Here is a 22,849-nt window from a genome sequence, read left to right as displayed (position 1 = left end):
TTTCACACATTATATATATATATATATCATATATATATATATCATACATATGTATTTATATTATATGTAATATATATACATCATATAATATATATTATGTACTTCACATGTTATATACAGCTTATATCTCTACTAAGCAGACAGAAGTGAGTAACGAGATTATTGCAACATGTGGTAAAATGTAAACAGGATTTTACCCATGCAATGGGTTTTGAATGAGTTAATGAACAATCCATATTTTCACTTAATTGAAATGAGCAGCAGTTTTATGGACAGCTACCTAATTGTGGCCTGTAACCATGCAACATTATCATTATTTATGTTTTTTGTTCTTTAGGTCTTAGTTTGCCATTCAAAGAACAAAGTCTTGGAAATGCCTTTTAAGAATCAGTGCTTTGGGCACATGTTTGGTTTTTTCCCTAAATAATTTCTAGACTAACTTAATTCAGTTGCTTAAAAAAAGAATACTAAAAGGCATCCATATGGAGTGCTGGCAGCTGCTGTGTATTAACTATTGGGAACACATTAAATGAGATTCACTCACTGCCTTGTCATAATCTACTTCTGAAGAACTGCTGATGTTCAAATGTCTTAATATTACAATTAAGCAACTGTAGAAAGATTTAGCCACCCACTGCTCTATGTACAAAACCCTGAAAATCATCTTAAATTGCAGATGAAATAAAAATTTTACGAATTCTGATCACAGGGAAAACAAACCATCTAGAACAAGTCCAGAAGAGTCACAGGAATCCATTCTACTCCTTGTATCTTAAAAGAAATGCTCAACTAAAATCTAAATAGCAGTTGTGAAACTGATTACGTTTATCTATTCTTCTTGCATAACTGTTTTCTTTTGAAATATGTTCAAGTCATAGAAATTTCTGCCTCTTAAGTAATCTTTAATTAAAAGTTACCTTTTTCCTAGGATCAAGTAATAAGAGAAATGCTTAGAACTTTATCTTTGCTCTTCTCCTACATACAATAGCTATAATTGTTTACTACAGAGTTAATCTTCAATTAGTAAAAATTGAGACTTCCAGAGGAAGTAAGATTTTTGAAGGAAGAAATAAGACAAATAAGGAAAATGAACGTTACATAATTTCTGAAATTCATCAAAATATGAGAATACCACCAAGGGGGTTCAAGGGACTTGTTGTTTGTTGGTCGGTTGGATTTATTTGTTGTTTTTTTGAAATTAGCATTACAAGGCTGAAGACGTATTATAAACTATTCCTTTTGCTCCCAAATTTGTCTTAAACTTGTGGAAGCTCCTACTGTGGCCCAGAGCTTCGAGTGACTTTATCCAAAATTGCTGAGAACATAGGCAATGAGTTCGACAATAACTTTTGCCTTTGTGGCATTCTTCAGTAGTTGCTCTAACTCTAAAACACTTGAAAGAGAAAAGCTGTGAGTCTCTCTCCACCTGGTCTCTCTCAGCACAGGGCAAGAATAAGATTCAGAGAAGTCCTTCCTGTCTATCTTTTGGATATGCCACCCTTAAATGTTACTTTTGATAAAATGGATCTCTTCTTCCCTGCCCCTCATACACTGACATTTATACCACTAGCTTTACATATATTTATACCACCTTTACATCTCTCAACAGCCTCAGTGCAGTTCAATTTGCATCCCACTTTTTACACAGAACTTCTTCCAAAGCAATACTTTGACAGTGATGGAGATGCCAGTAGCACCAGACTGTCGTATCTCCCAAGCATCAAAAGAACTCTTTCCTTTCTCCCCTGTTCAAATCATCCCAATAAGAATACTCTTATTTTACTCTTCCTGCTATTCTTTCTGTGATGCAACTTTTTAAGACCCAGAATGGTTAAGGCAGGAGAGCACTGGAGGAAAATTACAAGCAACTGTGGACACCTGGATCTGCAAATTTACTTAGGGACTTTCACCAACCAGTAATTCAATTCTTAAACATTACAAATACATCTATATGACATGTGAATTAGGATGAGGTGAATCACACCTCATTTCCTTCTCCAAATACAAAACCAGACTGGGAGCACTGAGGTAAAAGGGAAAGTGGAAGAAAATTAGTTCATAGAGAAGACTCAGAACAATCAGTACCCTTTTATTTTTATGATTCACGACCCAGTGAAGAAACAACCTTCAATGGTGTACATTTTCATCAATGAGAACACCATAAACAGCATTTTGAATAGAGAGGAGGCCTAAGACCAGAAATTAGATTTGAATAGCTGGAAAGTCTAATACACTGTGTTTAGTATGAAGACCTAACTTGAATTCCTGTGGCTGCTCTGTGGCTCTCCTCTAGCTTGAACATCTTACCAACACATTATAACTTGTGAAAATTTCTCATTTACTCTTGGCCTAAGGTTAAACAACCACTTTAAGCTTTAAAGTGTAAAAAATGGTCTACTTAGATAACATTTACTGTCTTGCACTTTTCAGTAGCTATACAAGTCGGGGTTTACTTACAGAGAACGAAATTTTCAAATAACTTTGTAAATTAGCAAGAGCTCTCCTTACCACCAATTTTTTATGAAACAAAACCAGAAGGTGAGTGTAATTTTGGTAATAGGGAAATGCTGCAGGGGTCTTCCCTCCCTCAGTAATCACATCCAGGTAAGAAAAAATTCTTTATTTGTAACAAGGGCAATACAAACAGTTACTGAAGTGGTAACTAGGAGAACAAAGGACAATTCTGTCCCCTTCGAACACAGTATATATCTTAGGACTTAGAATGCTAAGTGGACTGTTAGCATAGTAGACATACTCAACTTCTGTTCATGCAGTTTTCTGGTTTTTTATTTCATGAACTATAGCAAAATCCCTCAACATTAGAAAGACAGACATGTGACTTAGGCCTGCAAGCTCTAGTAGGTATTCAGACATGAAAAAAGAACTCTGTTGCAATACCAAGAAAAGCTAACAGAGGTCCTGTGACTTAAGAGACCCTCAGATGTTTTGACTAATTTGAACTCATCATTGGATACTACCAACATAAATGCTCTGCTTCACTTCCAGTTCAAGAACACTACAAGGTAAAAGAAAGCCCCTATTCTGATATGCCACTCAACCATCATTTGAAGTGGGGAAGGTGTTCTTTCTCTCAAGTTTGTATCAGAATACTTATGGTGACTGAACCTGTAGTACAAAATGAGCTAAAAAGGTAGAAGTACGAAGTGGGGTTTTTTTCTTCTTGTAACTATAGGAACAGGAGGCTCTTGTGTCATATACAACTCTGCTTATTACAAACAGTTCAGTCATCCACCATATTATTCTACGAAGACTTACCTAGAAAAAATGTTAAAAAGATCAGAGATGCAATCCAGAACCGAGAACATGATTTCTGAGCAGCTTTATCTTCTACTGTTAAATCAAGACACCTGGAAGACTTGAGAGACTAAGCTTCCAATAGAATTGATTCAGAACATGTAAGGATGAGACCTAAACTTAACAACTGCATTCTAGAGAGGTGATCAACATCTGTAACTGAGCTTTTAATTCTGGATAATAAAATAAAATGAACACACCCTTCTGGGGCACTCTTTACAAAAAGCCTTGAAGAAATGGCAACAAACAGACTTCCCATTTCATGTCCCTTATGTGTAAGCACACTGAGGTAGTCACAACAGTGCCTCAAAGCTCAACTGTTTATAAAGCATCACTAACACTACCCTAACTGAATTACTGGACAATCCAATGGCAAAAAAAAAAAAAAAAAAAAAAAAAAATTAACATACAAATCTCTGTGGAGATGAAAACAAGTTTTCTTCCTCAAGAAATTGATTACTACAGCTATAAGTTTTATGCTCTAGGCTTCTGATACATGAAAAGGTGAAAAGGTGCAGGATTTTAAAAAACAATTATCTAATAATTATTGTAATAATTATTGTACAGTCCACATCAATACAGAAAGAACTATTTATTTTGTTCATTGCGGGAGTACAATGATGCACCAGAGGGTCTTTCCTATGCATAAATTGAAGTCTTCCTGTTTAAGCACATTTTTCTCCAAACAAAAAATTTATGGTTTTATTTTTGTCCTTCTGGTTTAAAGCAGCATGCTGTTTACTATTAGATCTATCAGAAATATTTTTACACTTCTTGTTCATGTGTTCAATTGACAATCCCCTTAACATTCAAGAAGTGTTTCACACAAGCAGAGAGACCTGGGTTCTTATTTTTCTTGGATCACAAGTGAAATGGCATAGCCCTGCTTTAAATGTTACAGAAATAATGTCACATACTTGCAAATTAACAGATTTCTCAAGAACATCTTGCATGGGAATCAAGATGAGCTTCCAGTACTGATTTTAAGAAAAGTAACCAACAGTCTATCTGGGTCTACCTAAATGTCAGCAGAAGATAATTTTTCTACAAAACACTGTCCCCTTCAAATGAAGGCTCACGAGGAGGGAAAAGAATTAATAACTGTCTACAACAGTTGAAATTCAAAGGCAGAAGAATCACACAGACTGAATCAGGATGACAATTTTTGTTAAACTAATCAACTAATACACTATAGATGTGTTTCAGTATGTAATATAAAATTGACAAGTATTGAGCTAGTTCAGATATATTTTCATATTACTGAAAATTTATCCATTAAACATCAGAGGGCAAGCATTGAAAATCTGACATATTAAAGTGATATTAAACACTTTATTTTTAAAAGGACAATATTAAACTCTTCAACATAAGGAATAATTTGCATGTTTTCCTGGAACCCTTGATTTCCTAAGTTAGAAAAACTTCACAAGTTAGAAATTGGCTACCAGACAAACTTTTATTTCAGCTTGGAAGATATCCTGGGTACTCTAAAACCAGGACTCCAGAAAAGCAAATCAACTAAGCTGTGCAGGAAAAAAGTCAAGATCAACTGCTGAAAAATCCCAGTGCCTAAACTGAACCTTTAGAAGTGATTACTTATACAAGAAGCAGACTGGCACTTCCTACCAAGTAACATTCAGAACACTGGCATAAATCTCTGAATATAACTCATTTCACTTCTAAATAAGTTTTATTTCCTTATCCAACCAATCCTAATAACAGAATTCCTGGTCCTCCATGCTTTCAACGACAGAATGACAAATTGAGAAGTAATATATTAATTTTGGAATAACACAAATAAAATCAACCAACCAACCACGTTTTAATCTGAAACTACAGTCTATAAAGTACAGCATATTATTTAGCAGTATCATTAAAAAAAAAACAACCTGAGTTGGAATTGCTTCACTGTTCCCAAGTACAGCAAATATATCAGAAAGAAAACAGAAATTTTTGAAATTCAAAATATTAAAGAGAAAGCTTGGAAATCTGAGCACACATACAACAACAGGGAGGGTCTTTATGTTAAATGAAGAGCAATAAAGGATGAAAAAACTTTACTGAAACAAGCGGTTCTAGCTTGACAGACTGGAGATACAGCAGCTTCAGTTATGTTTACATAAACTTTAAAGAAAAAAAAAATGTTAAGAGAATTAGTTATTCTAACAATTCATCTGATCTACCAGAAAGGTAATTCAAACAAACAATGCATTATCTGATGCTTTCCCTCAAGATCCGCACATGTTTGGATACACTGACAGCTCCTGCAGTTTCAGTAGCATTTCAGTTTTGTATCAGAAAACTTCCACTGGCAAACTTTCATACTCTATTTCCCTCCCTCAAAACTCTAAGCATTTCCCATACCACGCTCATAAATGGATCGCCATATGCAAGACTACAGAGTCCACAGCACTGCCACACGTGTGAAAATCTGAATCTGCAAGAAAGTTTCCAGGATACAAAAATACAAAGATAAGCTACTCTCACCTAATTTAATATACTTATTTAATAAGTCCACGACTTTTGGTTACAGCTGAAGCATAACAGAAGACATTTATACCTGGTTGTGCTTCACTAAATGGAGCCCAAAAAGGCCCAGGTCCAGCAAGAGGTCGTTCATTATTTCCTCCGCTGGGATGGCGGTTGTGCTTCCTCCATGTATGTGGAGAGGTTGGTGGGGATTGCTGCGGTGAAACAACTGGAGACGTGGACTCCTAATAAAACAAAGGAACCTTTTAAGTTTTTTGCTAAATAACTAAAGACATAAAAGCCTATATAAAACCATTATTTCTAGGAACAACCATCACTGCAGTTAAAAGTCTAATTTTAGAGAGTGAAAATTTTAGTACTTATTAAAGTGAGGGAATAGGACAAGTCAGGTACAGTATGACTGGAATTGGACACATTCACTTCAAACAACATAATCTAATACATTTTTAAGTTGGCATTCTTAAGACAACAGCAATGCCTAGTTAAATGACTTGGCTACGAAGGAAACTAGATAAGGCTCACTTTCACTTGTGGTAGTTACATTTGAACCCAGGTCTCAAAAGAAGATTACTTACATATTATCATACCTAATTTTCATCAAGTGATTCACAATCAGTTACTTTCATTTAAAAAACAAGTGAAAGACAGAAAAGACAAAAATAGAAGATTTAAAAAGGATATTTTTAATATGCAAAAACGTAGATTTTTTTCAAAGAACGTTACCACTTAGGATATACTTCTCTGCTCTATAAATTACAAGATTACAAGAAAATTACATCAGTTTTGCCCTGATGTTAAGGCTCAAGCTACTCTCTAACCCTGTATTGTACTATATTCTCCCAGAACAGGTAGGCAAACAGAATCACACACTCAATTCTAACTAGAATCACTTCTCATGAGACATCCATATTACCACATTATTCCATTTCAAATAAAATACAAAGGAAAATTAATTTCTGTTGTATGAAGTATTTATATAGTAGAAAGTACTTTCCTCCCTATATCTAGATCTTTTTAAATTTGTTTGGCAGATCTTCCAGTTTGAACTAAACTGTGTTAGTGAAAACAAATATGACAGTAAAACAAAACTTGAACTCTGAGTTTCCTGAAAAGTAAAAACAAACCTAAAAATCATAAAATCTGTTTCAGCATAAAATTTTTGTATTGTTATGTTAACAACTGTTAACATATATCAAGTACCAACAGCTAGACAGCTGCAGGCTTTCACATGATTCTAAGACTGAACTGGTTTACTTTGCTGAGTGTTCAAAGGTCATTAAGCTTTTTAATCAATATTATATCTGCACAAATCTGAAAGTCAATGAGAAAGTGCCATTAAAAAGTACATACTAAAACTACATATGCACCCGAACAAAAGATTTTAGGGCCCTGATGATTGGTTTCTTTCTAATATGCTGATGTAAACTTTCAAATTTTTTCCCCCTCTGATTTTTTTATTTCCTGGGATACAAAGTCAGCCTAGTTGTTTCTGCAGCTGAGGTATTTTCTGAAAGTTCTGAGTCAGATTTCTTTAAATAAGTTCCTAGGCCACAAGACTTTGAACTTTCTGTGCAAAGCATTTAAATGATGCCCACAAGCACTGGCAGAGCATTATAAAATAGCTGGGAGCAGTACTAAGTCATTTCAACTTTTATTCAGGGATCAGCTGACTGCATAGGCAAATTCACTGTTTTTCCCTTGTACCTCCACCATTTAAATATTTTTCTGTTGCTGCTCCATGCCCTCATGGCGTATGTCTGAAGATTTCTTCTCTTAGTATCACATTTGATAAGGAATTTATTCAATATGTCAGTCTATTGTAACCCTCAGTGGTACTGGGGGGCAAGAAGGAAAGGAGTGAGGGTATCTGGAGAGCCACTTGTATGCTGGAAGATAGAACCAAGGTTAAATGGCTAATCTGCTTAGCATAGTGCAACAGGTCCTAGGAGAACCATGATGATGCATCAGTGAAAGCAATTAAAAGCTTCTTCTTCCACCAGCTTTTACACAAGCCATCTTTAATCAAACAAGATTTGAAGACGTTTGATTTTTTAGAGAAAATACCATGAGTAAACTTAGGGAAAGCTATGTTTGGTCACATACACTATTCATTTACTCCAGCATTCTTGCACTGATATAAGTCGGGCAGTTCAGAAAGACAGATGAAGGACTGAGGTAGAAATTCATATGGTAGTCTAATTAAAGGAAACCATTCACTACTTCCAGTAACTGCATGTGAACAGTAAAACTCTTGACACATAGTTCTCACGAAGCAGCCTTTCCCTAAGGAAGCTGTCACTATTCAGTAAGCCTCCATTTAACATTTGGTCTCATGCTCAAGGCATAGGAAGAAACTGTAAACAGGATCCTCAACTTTAAAACTTCTAAATGTTTACACGTGGTTCATGTGATTCTGTAAAGCATGTAAAAATGGTAATCAGGAGCATCAGAAATACAAGCATAATAGTTAACTTTGTTCTCAATGTTCCAGTCAACACAATATCAGAATTTTGAAATTTAGATTTCTCACAACTGATTTGGAGCTTCAGCTTACAGACTTCATAATTATTGAACAGCAAAAGTGTCGTTAATTTCAGTATCAGAAAGCTTCTGGAAGAGGGACAAGCTGCATCTCAAGCCACATCTCCAGCTTTACTGTCATTACAAGACACACCAAAACAGTTTAAGCCAAATTTAGATGGCGTAACTGTAGCACCATCTTTCTCCTTTGCAATCCCAGTCATTCTCATAAACCACTCCTGGCATTCATCAGTCCCGCTTACTAGAAGCTTAGGAAAGCTAAACTCCTTAATTATTTTTTTAAGTATGTGTGTGTGTATATATTTATTTATATACACACATATAAATGCGTCTGTGTGTATACGTATTTTAAAAATGGCTTAGCCAAAACACTGATGGCTTGATGCAAGTATTAAGAAGGTAAATGCAAGCCAGAAAAGACTGTGGAGGAGGCAGGACTGTAGAAACATTGACTCAGATTTAAAAGCAGTCACAGGAAAACACAATGTGTCCGGTTTTGCTGTAACTGTAATTACATACAGGTTCATCCACCCCTTATATACAGGCTAACAGCAACTACATATCTGCCTTTGCAGTGGGTCAGACATTGTCATTTTCATATAATCATGCCTAGAAAACAGGTTTTGCTGTCGAAAGTTTCCGCTTCAATTTTGCGCCATGCTCCACTTTTAGAGACAACTCTGTTCCTCAGACGCAGCATTCAATCAGAACTGAGCATTCTGAAAGTGTGTTTTGCACCTGAGGAAGCAGTATTGTTCACTTTCATCTGTCTGTTTTATTAATAGAACAAACTAATTCTGAAAACTTGATATCTAGGACTAGAGTTTTCTGAGAGTAGTATGGTACACAACCTAATTTAATTGCTCTTCAAAATCCTAACATGTAACAAGAGTTTGCCTAACTTGGGTTACTGATAACTCAGCAATCTTGAATGTCACCAATTTTAACAGAAGTTACCCACCAAATCTGCTTGGGAACTTGACATCTACAGACTGCAGCTGGTGTAGCATTTATTACATTAGCTACTATTAAAATCTTATTTTGATAAAAAGTTTTAGCACTTTCAATGCAATTACATTCAAACATTTTAAATACTAGCTTTTAGTTTCTCTCTAAACAAGTCTCAATAAAGATCACTGCAATTACAACATCCTGTTTTTTACCATCTTAAGGCATTTATTTATCCTCTTTGAATTATTTCAGAAAATGGACCTAAATGACAGCATGTTGACATAAATAGTTAGGAACTATTTAGCATGTTTATGTAAAATCAAACCAAACTGCTGAGTACATTCTTCTCAAAAACTAATTGAAAAATAAGGTTATAGCTAGCAGGAGAAAAAAAAAAAATAAATCAAATAATCCATCTTAATTGGAAAAAACACTAGTTGTAAAAAAGCCTGATTTTTGTCCCACTGGAATTATGAAACCAAGTCACCATGAAGGAGTCAGAACTTGAACTTGGACTTGAAAAATAGCATGTTAATTTTAAAAGTTGATAAAATATATGGCTCTAAAAGAAAAACCTTAATGAAGCTAAGTCAAACTGGCATAAGGCAAAACAACACTGTGCTAAAGCAACTCTGAAGGGATCTTGACCCCAAAAGGGCATTGCAAGCATACATGAGTCAAATGAGATTATAAACCTTTTCCTGGATCTCACACCTCAGGCCAGAAGAAAGCCTCCTAAGGAGAATTCCAGAGACAATGAAGCCAGACATGGTATCCGAAGGGTAGTTCTAAGGGTGTTGTGATCCAGGTCCTGATACCACACAGCCTGCATAAGAGTCAGGGAACAGATCCATCATGAAGATTATGCTAGAGATGGTAATCGCATTGCAGAACCCATGTTTTTGTAATCAACCAGCATTCATACTGAGGAACAAAATAGTCCAGTTTTCAATGTGACCTTCTCCACATGCAGCACTAAAAATTTTCAGAGAGGGGAGGTGTGGTTCAGTCAACTACAAGCTTGCTAGCCTGACCTCAACAGTCTGAAAGGTTTTAAGACTATGTTTTGAAGAAAATCGTAATTAAAAACACAAATGGAAAAGGAATTAATCACAGCATAGCAAATTTCACCTAAGTTGGTTGATGCTATTTCTGTGATTTTCTAGACAAAGGAGCAGCACTACATTTAACCTGAACCTCAGCATACTTCAGTGGGGTGCAGTACAAGATAATCCCAACAATGTGGACATTAATACAAGAATCTAAGGTGCAAGAGAACTGGCTACAAAAGGAGCAAAGCTGGACTGCATCAGAATGGGAACTATGGGATTGAAGGGAAGTTTTTAATAATACTCCCAAATGACTGATTTGGGGTATGCCCTAATTCAATACTTTAGCTGTTTATGCACATTAAATAGCATGCTGATGAATTCTAGCAACAAATGTAAGAAAGTATCAGACAGCTGCTAAGATATATGAGGTGAGATGTATCAAGCAAAAGTAGGGAAGTACCCGACAAAATAGTGTTAATACTGATGAGATCTCAAGAAATACAATCTGATAAAATATTTTCAATAAGAACATATTCAAAGGGGATTAAAGACAGAAAAGAATTATGAGGATTACTGGTAACTACTACTGATGCAATCACTACTGATAGCTTTGTCAAAAAAACCCAAAAATGCAAAAGGGGAATATCAAAGTCCTCCAGTAAGTACTGTTGGTGTTCTGCAGCTAATACTAAGGATAAAGCTGCTATAAGAAGAGGTATTACTTGACCTGAGTAAAGTGGGAATTCCCACCAATATTTCCCTGTATTCCCCAGTCTCTGGAATGGTTTTCCTCAACATGGCCTGCTGTGTTGGATAAAAGGCTGCTATTTCAAGACAGAACCTTGATTTCTTTTTTTAAACTCGCTTACCTAAAAAAATTTCTCATGGTAAGAGAGAGTAAGACTAAATGACACAAAATGTCTTCTCCAGCCCTGTGCTCTTAAACGATGTATTTACTATCAGATACACTCTAACTGAAATTACCTATGCAATCTACAAAATAGAAGCTAACAGAAAGGGACTACTGGCAAAATCTTAAAGGAAAGTGACAGCTTCTAACAGTTAAAAAAAGTTGAGATTATCAAATTTTGACTGCTAGGGGTACCAAATTTGAGCTGTCTACTCCCTAAGACTGCACTGATATAGCAACAAATGGATTGCCAGTATTATACTTAATGCATACACAGGTACATGAGTACCTTTTATTTTCACCTGATATAACAGGGATCAGCCTGAGAATATTGCAAGACACGTTTTTCAGCTATGAGAGCCTAAACATCTATCATAACTAGCTACCCACCTTTCTTGGAAGAGGTGGCAAGCCAGGTGAAAGTATCCTAAAGCAGTACGGTAATTTTGTTGCTTCTTCTAAAAAATTGTTTTCAGTACATTTGTCTTACTCCTTATAAAATAAAAAAGCAAAAAAAGCTTCCACCTACAATGATAACTCCTAATTCTACAAGAAGGATTGCTTTAAAAACAAAAAACAAAAAAATGCCCAAAAAAACAACACAAGAACTCAACAGAATCTGTATTCTCAAGACTAGCCCAAATCAACATTTTTAGTAGGACAGCTCCACCTACAAAGGCACAGAGATGTGTATACACAGTGATTAACATATCTTTGTCAACAAAAGTGCTTGTGTTCCAATCTGCTTAGTCTTAGCTAAGAGTTGGGGCTGTTCTAACTAGCTATACTTGCTGAAATTAACAGCAACTTCCTCAGTCAGTGTCTGCTTCTAGGATTGATGTTTATAGTTATGGCTAGAGAATGGTGTGCAGAATCAAGGCCACTGCTCAGCTCTGAGTAACATCTTATGCTCCAAAAAGAGAAAAGGAGTAAAGAGGTCACACCTGCAACCCTCCTTTAGAGAGGAGAGGACAAGGTAAGTGACCAAAATTGACCAGAGTATTCCATACTATATGCATCATACTCAGTATAAATTGAGGGATCACGAGGGTCAAATCACTTCTGCCTTCCTCTCGCTTGGCCTTTTGCCTTTGCCCTTCTTCACCTGTTCCTGTTTGCTTCGGCATCCTGGGAGGATTCCATCCATTCGCCTGCCTGAACTTTCCCAGAGCTGCCCTGCAGCCTCAGTGGTGATGCAAGCGTTACTGGGGGAAAGGGGGCAGGAATGTGGTATCATTTTTCTGTATATTTGTATACATTTAATAGTTTTTCCTGTTTCATTAAAGCTGTGTAGTTTAGTTTCCAACCCATAAGTCTCGCTCCCTTATTCTCTCTCCTTTCTTTATCAGGGAGGGGGATTAATAGAGATCATCTGTCATTCAGTTAATTGCCAGCCCAGCATTAAAGTGTGACAGTTGCCCACGGAAGCTGTGGCCGGCCCCTCCCTGGAAGTGTTCAGAGCCAAGTTGGATGGGGCTTGGAGCAACCTGGTCTGGTGGGAGGTGGCCCTGCCCATGCAGGGAGGTTGGAAATAGATCATCTTGAAGGTCCCTTTCAACCCTAGCCCTTCTATGATTTTCACCCAATGTTTTATCCTTACTAGGATGTGCAGTCAACGTGCCATCTAGTGAGTAAAGCCATCTTTTACTATCAGTCTTGACTCCTAGAATCAAACCTGCAGCTTCCATGACAGCTGAGTGTGACTTCTGTCACCCTCTGTTAATACTAACAACATTACAAAGCTACAAAATACTAGACAGTGTTACATTTACATAATACTGGGCCACTATAAACCAAAAATGCCACCACAAAACTGGGTAGGGACTGAAAAAAGGATGTTACTGAACTTAGCTTATGCTTATTTTCAAAGGTGAACTCATAGCTATTCTTTAGAAACCAACCTGTTTGCCACTTCCTGATGCCCTGCATCCAAGAGTGAATCTCACTGAGGGGAACTGCCAAAATAATGCATTGATAATGAAATAGTTCAAGCTATAGCATTTCAGTAGGCAATATTCTAAGACAAATTCCTTTACATAAATCAGTTGTAATTGTAAGATACTCACTTATGCATGACATATCTCACCAAAATGGAAAGCTTCACATGAAAGAACGCGTTTTTTAAAGATGAAGATTAAGACATCTTCTGATTTCATAGAAATAATACTTCAGATAAAGTATTTTATGAAATCACGTGCCAGGCATATAGATTACAAAAGCTGGTAAACCATTTAAGGAATGGGGGGGGGGACGGGTGTGGAAAATCAAAACCCCAACTCACTAATGAATATCTAACATTCACTAGACAAGCTCCAAGAGCAAAATATCCAAGCTTGACTTTGACACTTAAATTCCTCCAGAAATCCAAATCCAAATCAATAAATTTACACTGGGACATGAAGGCTGCTTGAATAGATTCATTGTGCAGTCAGAAATGTAGAATCAGCCACAGGAAATGCAGTTTTATAATACAGTTCAAATATCAGACAATACTTCTCTGATGTTCTAGGCCACAACTACAGCTTAAAACATTGAGCTGGGCTCAATGCTGTGTTGTCTGTTACACTTGCTCCAATTCTCTTTTCTGGGTCATATCTCCAGATGGATTTCATACACAGAGTTTCTTTATTCTGATGATCTCATACGGATTTGTGTGAAAGAGATACCAAGCTGCTTCCATTAGTAAACACGAAGAAACAAAGTTTGGATGCTTTTACACCTCTGTGAATATGTGGCTGCTTTATCCAGGACTTGAAGACATCAAACACCAGATTTTTTTGTTATTTTAAAGTTACACCAGGATAGATGCCTGTATCATATTACATCTGTTCACTAATGAACTTATCATGACGAAAGCAAAAAAAACCAATCCACCTAAAATCTCATCAGACCACAATGACCTGTGATTGCTGACCTCTTCATGAAGTGATTGGCAGTTCTCTCAAACACAGGCAGCCAAAACGAGATGGCAACAAACTATCTTCACATCTACTGCCAGCCTTCTTTGCATCACAGCCCACATCTCCAGTTTGAGAGAAAAGAAGGTAGTGTTCATGGATGGCCGCTGTTAATCTGCCTTTTCTTTATATTGAAGCAGTCTGGGTTATTACTAATAAATGTCTGAGTGACTCCTTGACTCACAGAAAGATTAAGGGACTTTCACGTTCCTTGATTCTTTACAAAACAAGCACAGGAAAAGAGCATACGATGGGGAAGAAAACAGGTCATTCAACAGTTACACACAGGCAGCATAATTTAGTATTTGCACTCAGTGTTCTTGCTTGTAGAAAAGACAATCAAAAAAGATTTCCACATGGAAGGAGAATGTAAAGACTGTAAAAAACCAAGGAATTATAAGGAGGCACAGCACTGTAAACCTTTATAGTTTTCACTTAGAGATATCCTGTATTTGAAGATGAAAGAAAGAGTGAACAAAAGGAAATCAGTTTTCTCATTATTAGAACGTAATAGAAAGGTATGTGAAAACTCTTCTTATTTCTAGTTCTTATTGTCATTATTTAAAAATTTAGTAGACAAACAGTAAAATGTAAGGCAGAGAAAAGTAACCATGAGACTTCTTTTTTCCTAAATAAAGTATTTCAGATATAAAGGTATTAGAGCATGAAGGACTAGAAATCATGTCTTCCATGCCATCACTACCACTGCTCCAATGAGCAGGAAGCTACTGTGATCTAATAAAGGAGGAACTAATATAATAATGATTAAAACTTTATATTTGCTACCACATCTTACACACTGATTTTCTTTTCTGTCTCAACTCTTCCCATTACCACTAGTATTTTAAACCCTGATTGTATGACTTCATAAAAAGTGTCTCCTATATGCAAGTAGTTTAGAAGAGTATGTGGTGGTCTTGTACAATATACATTAGTACAATTTATGTTTTTTAAGCAACTATATCAAAACCAATAAACCTTCAGCCACCTAAACAGCGAAGTAGCAGTTAAGAATCCCATTTAATCTTTAATTTAATTTACCTGTTGATCAGTTGATGTACGTTGTTGAACTGCATCATGGCTCACAGAGCCTTTTTTGACTTGTATCCTGCCAGGTGGAGGAGGAATCACACCTGAATATGAAGCTGAGTTATCAGCATCTGAAGAATACAAGGCTGTGTGTCTTGATTCTTGTTCATTCTTTGACACAACAAATCTGGGAAGAGGGAGGTCCTTTACTGTTAAAAAAAAAAGAGCAGACCATTTACTATACAGAAGTACAATACTTAAAAATAAAAACGCATTTCTATTTTGTAGGTAAAATTTCACACATCACTCACACACAGAGACTGCTGTGATAGTCAAGCAACACCTGCCAGCTAGAAAAAAAAAACAAAACGAATACTCTTTCTGCATTATACTTCATGACTCTGCTACTCAAGCTGTGGTTTTGGTATATGAAGAGGACTTCAAACAGCTCCCAAACACCTCTGCACTACAAGTCCACATCTGTGTACACCTTTAGCACAGAAGCTAAATTAGCTGTTTTTCTGGGGTACAGCTGGGAATATTCCAATATCACCTTGCTTTCTTACACACACCTAATGAAGCAAAGTTTTTACAAAATGCTAGGAGATCCTTATTTTATGTACAATGATTCCAGAGTGGTCTGATATAAAAACGAGACTATGCAAGTATTCAATTATTCTCTGCAAGATTTCTACCATTTTTCGGAATCCAACCACAACTTTCTTGTTTGTCCACTGTGACTAAAAATAAATTAGAAGTTTACTGTTCGGCTTACTTGGAAATTATTTTCCCAACACAAAACTAATTTACAAGCACAGCTCAAATTTCATTTCTCTTGTTAACCTCTTACATTGGTTAATTTTGGTATTCAAAATGACACAGTGGTACTAAAAACTAAATTAAAATGAGATGAGATTGCATACAGTTTATTATATAAAATATTTCAATGCTTATTACATAAACAGTAAACTGATTTGTATTTGACAAGTGTAATTTGAATTCATAGTACTCAACAACCATAGACACCTTTATGTATTCATCCAGTAGTAAAGAACAATGCTCCAAAATTCTTGATTTAAGTCCCTGTCACTAAGCACAACTCAAAATGCCAAACGGTTTTCATCACAGGGAAGGAGCATGCAACACAGCCTCTGCTAAATTTGTGGTTACCCATCACACAGAAACACTGTTAAAGTGATTCCAGATGCCTTCCCTCATTCCTAGATGCCCCTTTTCACATTACCATGTTGCACTACATGTGCACCCCATGCTGCACTACTAGGAAACTTATTCATACAGCTAAACAGTGAACTACAACCAACCAAAGCATGAAAAAGTCATTGTATACAAGTGAAAATTTGTATTCTTTTAAAACAGGGGATCACACAGACACTAGAACATCCAACTGACATAGGGGAAATCTGTGCAATCAGTTTTTCCAGCATGAGGCTTTGGCATAAGATACCTAGCAGTACTCACAAAATAATACAGTGGAGCCTAGCAGCAAAAGAAAATACCGTCTTCTTTAAAAACAAGATGACCAGATAAATATAGGTTTGCCTTGCTCTATGAACTTTCCATATGGACAACTGAGATCTGCCATTTTTACCTCTATTGTCTCCATCTTTTCCCCATAACGGAAAAAAAAATAATTCATTTGAACACTATGTTTGTTAGCATCCAGAAATCCTTCAATTATAAATGTAATAGTTGTTATGAATGGAATTAAATCTTGATGTTGAATCTATTAGAAAGTTACGTGTACTTTTTACACCCACATCCTTGTTAACATTTAAGTCCACCAAAAAAACTGTATTCCATAATTAGAAAGTAGTTATGATTTTGAAATAGACATTGCTTGTTAATTTCGTGGAAGGAAAATTTGACTAGTTTCCACTCAGCAACTCAGGTATAGTAAGCTTCCTGTCTACTTAAGAAACACACAGTGAACCAAACAGCACAACAAACATAGAGAGGGAAAATGCCAAGATAAGAGAGTGAATAACATTAAAACAATAATTGAATAAAACATGCATGAAAGGCAAAGCTAAAAAGCTTTAAGTAATCTTAAATGTTGGTTTGGGATGACTCCAACAGCTCCTCTCCAAGATCTCTTAGAGATAGACCGTGGGCAGAACCCAGCTGGCCAGGCTGCTCGACCTTAGATTTCCAAGGAAGGTAAACCAAGTTCTGAATCATTTTATGAGTCCTCAGCCTGCCATATTTTAGCTGTTTAGCTGCTGCTACAATACTTGAATCATCCTAGAAGTAAGAGCTTCATAGACAGGACTGGAACCATGGCAACAAGCAACCAAAGCTAAAAACAGGGTAAAAATAGATGTTCTGTTGCACTTCTTCAATTTAGTAGGTTTGGAACCAGTTAAAGAAACTTATTTCTAGAAGTCCAGAAACCATTACAAGCATTTCTAGTATTGTCATGAATCAAGGAAATGTATTCCATTATAGAAGTTCCAATGGTTGCTAAGTTTAAAGCAACACATTCTGTATTTCAGAATTAATTCTGCACTTTCATTTCAACTTCTTCCTTCAAATATCTTCCAATTTTATTTTATTTTTTTAATAGGAAAGCTCATTCTATTTATCTTCCATTAAAATATAATGAAACATGTAAAAACCCTGGAAACAGCTACACATATGTGTATTTGGCAAGAAATCCCATGACTGCTATACCAAGTCTCAGTTCTACTGGATTTAAAGAGTCAAAGGTCTCTTTTCTAACTTCTTGATCCGACAGCATTCTGCTACAGCTGGCTGAAGCTTTAGATTCTGGAACAAAAACTAGGGAAATGGTTTTTGAACACAGAGTGGTTCATAAGCAGAACAGAAATTGAATACTAGTAGAACATTGTCTGCAATAAAGTACCTTTTCAAAAAAGCTACAAAAAACCCCATGTAAACAGTATATACTGTAAAATTGTATGAGCCAAGAATAAACATAATTGTAAAACTATACATAATGATTCCTTTCTTTTTTATAGCTTTATCAAATACTTCAGTCCTATCAGATTGTTTTTAATATTGCCTCCCTACCTACTCTGTTTAATCTAGATCCTCTAGACACAAAAGCTCCTAAGCCTTCTTTTAATTACTAGCATATATAAATTATATCATAAGATGTATTCTACAGACATAAAACCTACTAGGAAAGTCACCTTATATGCAAAGCTATGCTCCAAATATACCTCTAAGTTGTGAACTATGCTGCAAAGGGCTATGGTGGCTTAAAACTCACTACTTCATCTTCCTACAACTCTTATCACCTCAGAGCAACACTGACATGGATGTGTGTCTACTAATCTTTGCATTTGTGCTAAGCAGCAAGAAAACTCAAACCAGGTGTGAAGGAATGTGACTTTAGAAAATATGAGCTCTTATGTGTTGCAGCCAAGGCTTCATAAACTCAGCAATTACAAAAGCCTGCGATGTTGCATTCTTCTTTTATCTTCCAATTGACACCAGTCCTATTAGTACTTTATTCAGAGTATGGTACAGCACACAAATTTTCACATTAGTAATCTACAGAATGAACCTGTACCTACATAAATTGGCAGTAGTAGTTGATTTACCCCATGATGAAAACAATACTCAGTAAGGTATTCCACCTCCTATTTATTGTACAATAAGAATACACTCCCTCACAGTCTCTCTACATTTTTTAAGCTAGCAACATGTGTAAAAACAAATACCACAGTAATTTACACAGTTACTCTACAAGAATGTGTGAGCCTAGTCTAATAATTCCCCTTAATAACTTCATTTCCCCCCAGTCCTGTTATTTACCTGTATTTAAGCTTTCCACTCTTAGAGGGAGACCAGACTGGGCCACAGCAACAAGTTTCAAAGCAATGTAAAATTGACTTCTTCCGAAATAGCCAAGTCTTGTTGCACCACAGAGTTCTGTAATCTGAAAGAAAACATACAGTTACTTATATAAAGAAACCTATGTGACAGGAGCCACAGTGTGTGATTCCCCACAAGCAGCAAAGCACCAAGTCTAAATTCCAGTTTCTCCCAGTTACCCATCTTTTGTTCCACTTAGGCTTTAGAAGTTCTACAGAGTTGATGTGAGAGGAAGAGTAGCTGGGGGTTCATGTTCCTTTAAAGTAACCACAACCTCCCCTCTCCCCAAAAGACACCAAGAAAGCACCTCATAAACATCTTATGTTACTTGTAGCTATTCCATTAGCAGCTACTGTCTGTCTTCAGTAATGACCACAGAAAAGGAATAACATTCAATATTTTTAGTACTGTATTTTCAGATCTAATCTTTCAGAAGAACAAAATTAAGATTTCCAAATAATTCTCAGGCAAAACTGAACAGTGTTACTGATCAAGTTAAAAACAGTTTGCCCTAAAATTTTTCCCCAAAGAATTTCAACAAACAAGATTAGAACTTGTAAAAAGCGAAAAAGCTTGACAACTACAAATGATACCTTTCAGCCTTTTCTGATATAGGCTTGCTTTAGTTCAACTCAACTTCTACAACAAACCTCTGAAGTATTAATTCAGAACATAAAGAAGTACCCACACATATGCATGAGTTTCAGCAGTGAAAGAGAATGCAATACTTCAGATTCTCCAAACAGTGCTACAGATGCCGTTTAATTTAAGAAATACAACAAATAGTGTTGGTTTATTCCTTTTTCTTCCCCTGGTGTTCTTTATAAAGGTGATATTGTTTTGTGTTAGGAATTCTAAAATAGTTGGTCCCTCCAGACAGCAAGCTGTGTTTTCAAACACACTGACCGCCCACCCCTTCACACCAAAGACCTTGCTGAGGGTCCGGTCCTGCTTGCGCCAGGTCACTGCTAAGATATTAAGCATGAAACACCCCAAATCTGACTCTCTGAGCTCAATGATGCAGACTGCCTTTTTATCTACAGGGCTGTCTCACCTAGACTGTAAAATTTCAAATAATATACAAGATGATCTTGGACACTCTGGTGAAAGTCTTGAAGTCAAGGAAGATTAAGGGTTGGACTAGATGATCTCTGAGGTCCCTTCCAACCCGGCTAATTCTATGATTCTATGATTCTATGATTACACCACTGCTTTTGTCTCCTCAACCACAGTTCAAGTCTTTCCATCGCAGCAGACAGTCTAGTTGACAAGTACCCTTTAATATACCCATGTCTGCTAATCCTAATTACTGTTTCTACCTTCATATGCCTAGAAAAGGCTTCTAAGCAGATTTCCTCCACAATTTTCCAGGGACCAAAGTACAGCTGATTATCCTGCAGCTCCTCAAACCAACCTTCCAGCCCTTCCTCAAGATGGCTGCAACATCTTTTTCCAGTTAGAGGCCTACCCCTGATTTCCACAACTATTCAAAAAGAAAGCTCATTTGCAATGATGTTAGCTAGCTCTTTCAGCATCCTCAGAAGCACCACAGCTTAATCCTATGACGGTGATATTTATCAAAAGATTGGTACTGCTTACTAGTTTCTCTCTTCCTTCAATCCCATCTCCAGGCACAAAGAGCCAGGAGACCTTGTCTGTAAAGATCAATGCAGGGAAGGCAGTGAAAATCTCAGTCTCATATACAACCCTGGGCACCAATCCCTTTCACCAGAGCTCAGTCAGAAGTTCCCTGTTTGGCAAAACTGGTTTCTTGCCACATGCATTTTTCTAACTACATGGGATGTATTGATTCCAGGATGAAAGAAAGCTGTTCTGAAAGAATTTCCCAGCTGTCAGAGGACACTGTTCCTAAGAGCAAATGACCCCGCCTGCTTGCTGGCAAGTTCCAACTGAAAAAGTCTACTACATTTTGAAAAAGCAGCAGCTGAAGCACATGTTTCACAAGGAGCTAGCCTGTATGCTTCAGCACTGTTGAAATACAAAATTGACTTTGGTAACTCCATACAATCAAACTAACAGACAGGTTTATTAACTACAGCTGAGATAGATCTGGCTCAACAAAAAGCTGCTTGGCTATTTTCTTCCCATGCACCAAGATTTTAAGACCTCATGAAAATAAGCTGCGATAACACCTGTCATTGGAAGGTGTGGGAAGTTGACAAATACGTAGTCCCTAAAGGATCAGAAGGTCTAGGGCTGTACATGCAACTCAAATCTTGCTGGACTCACTGCATTAAATCACTTGGCTATGCCTGAGTTACACTTCCCACATTTTCCCATCACAGAATTTCTGCAGCATGATATCTGGACAGAAGTCAGAGCATTTTCTAAGTTCAATAACTAAAAGAAAATAACTCAATACAGTTGAATACATTAGTTTCAACAGGTCAGTCATTCTACAAAAAGTGCCATGAGGAAAGAGGCAAGTCTAATTTGACAGGTGACAATACTAACAATAAAAATTTTGAGGCATCAAGATCTGAAATAAATTGCCTATTCCCAGCCTAATGCCAAAAATAACTGCACTAAGTTTAAATAACTGGCAGAACTAAAGCAGTGGAAATTCAAGAGACAGCTAACAATGAAAACGAGTGAGAAAGCAAGAGCAATTCTTTTATTTAAAAGCACTGTGTACTGGAAGACTGATGAACACCCATGTACTTCACCTAACACAGAAAAAGCTTGTGGATCCAGTGGCTAGAATTGACCATACAAATAACTCTGGAAAAGCTTCTTACAAAAGAAAGCGATGACATGCACATTTGGAGCCTATGGAATCATTAGACACTAATGGCTTTGAGCAATGTCAAAGTCAGTGCTGGACTAGAAATTATCTTTTTTGGAGCTAGTCAGTACTGCCAGATCAAGAAAAAAAAATGTTAAAAACTGAATTAATAATTAAACTACCATGGCAGGTAAGTATTAGAGAGGAAAGACAAACATGGATTCAAAGTAAATAGATAAAAATATGGAAGAATACATCAGGTGTTAGGTATCAAGAAAATTAAGAAGCTAAGGACAAAAAAACTCCAGCACCCTTATACTGCTGTAAAAGTAGCTGTCAAATCCACTCACAGGTAGCTTAAGGAGTCCTCTATTTCAAACTCAAAATTTAACTCAATCACTCTGAAGGCTGAGTAGAATCATTAAATTCAAGTATCTAGTGGAAACTCCTCTGCTGACTGACAGCATGCTTGAACACACTCAAAAGAGTGTAACTGTAATCTCCTCAAAGAAGGATCTACGCATTCAACAGGTAATAAGCTACTGGCTGATGGCTGTTGGTGGGGAATAATAATGGAAAAATCAGCAAGGGATTGGTTCTCTCAGATCTTTACTTAAGGCTTTCATCTTCTTAGCAAAAGAGAGGGTAAGGAATTTCCTTAAACTCTTCAATAAATTCAGAGCCATCAAGACAAAATGCTCCATGACTGTTTTCATCTCTTTACATACTAAGATCCTGAGGTCACTGTACTGCAATTAATTGGATAAAGGCCAACAAATCTATGAAGCTCCAGAATTACTGGAAGCTGTTGATACAAAAGAAAAAAAACCAACAAAAACACACAGTGCCAAAGTTGTAAATTACAACAGTGCACACAGTCATCATACTGCAAAGACCTAACAGTAGCATCAACATCAGAAGCTGGCACAGCTCAGACACAGAGAAACCAGTTTGTTGACAAAGGGCACCATTTCAAGCACATACCTTCTAGAACTCT

General features: G+C 36.5%; 1 protein-coding gene across 15 annotated transcripts in view; it reads right to left on the bottom strand.

Annotated features, from left to right (window-relative positions):
• REPS1 (RALBP1 associated Eps domain containing 1) overlaps positions 1–22,849 on the bottom strand; it is a 65,589-nt gene that overhangs the window by 30,760 nt on the left and 11,980 nt on the right. For all 15 annotated transcript variants that reach the window (XM_071740748.1, XM_071740742.1, XM_071740738.1 and 12 more), the window contains exons 2-4: positions 19,047–19,170; positions 15,258–15,454; positions 5,876–6,029 (exon numbers count right to left, since the gene is read on the bottom strand). In XM_071740748.1, the coding sequence (XP_071596849.1) occupies positions 5,876–6,029; positions 15,258–15,454; positions 19,047–19,170 (475 nt within the window). The remainder of the gene's footprint in view (positions 1–5,875; positions 6,030–15,257; positions 15,455–19,046; positions 19,171–22,849) is intronic.

This window comes from Heliangelus exortis, chromosome 3 (assembly GCF_036169615.1).
Source record: "Heliangelus exortis chromosome 3, bHelExo1.hap1, whole genome shotgun sequence".
In the NCBI taxonomy this organism is placed as follows: domain Eukaryota; kingdom Metazoa; phylum Chordata; class Aves; order Apodiformes; family Trochilidae; genus Heliangelus; species Heliangelus exortis.
This window is presented reverse-complemented; position numbering and strand designations above follow the sequence as displayed.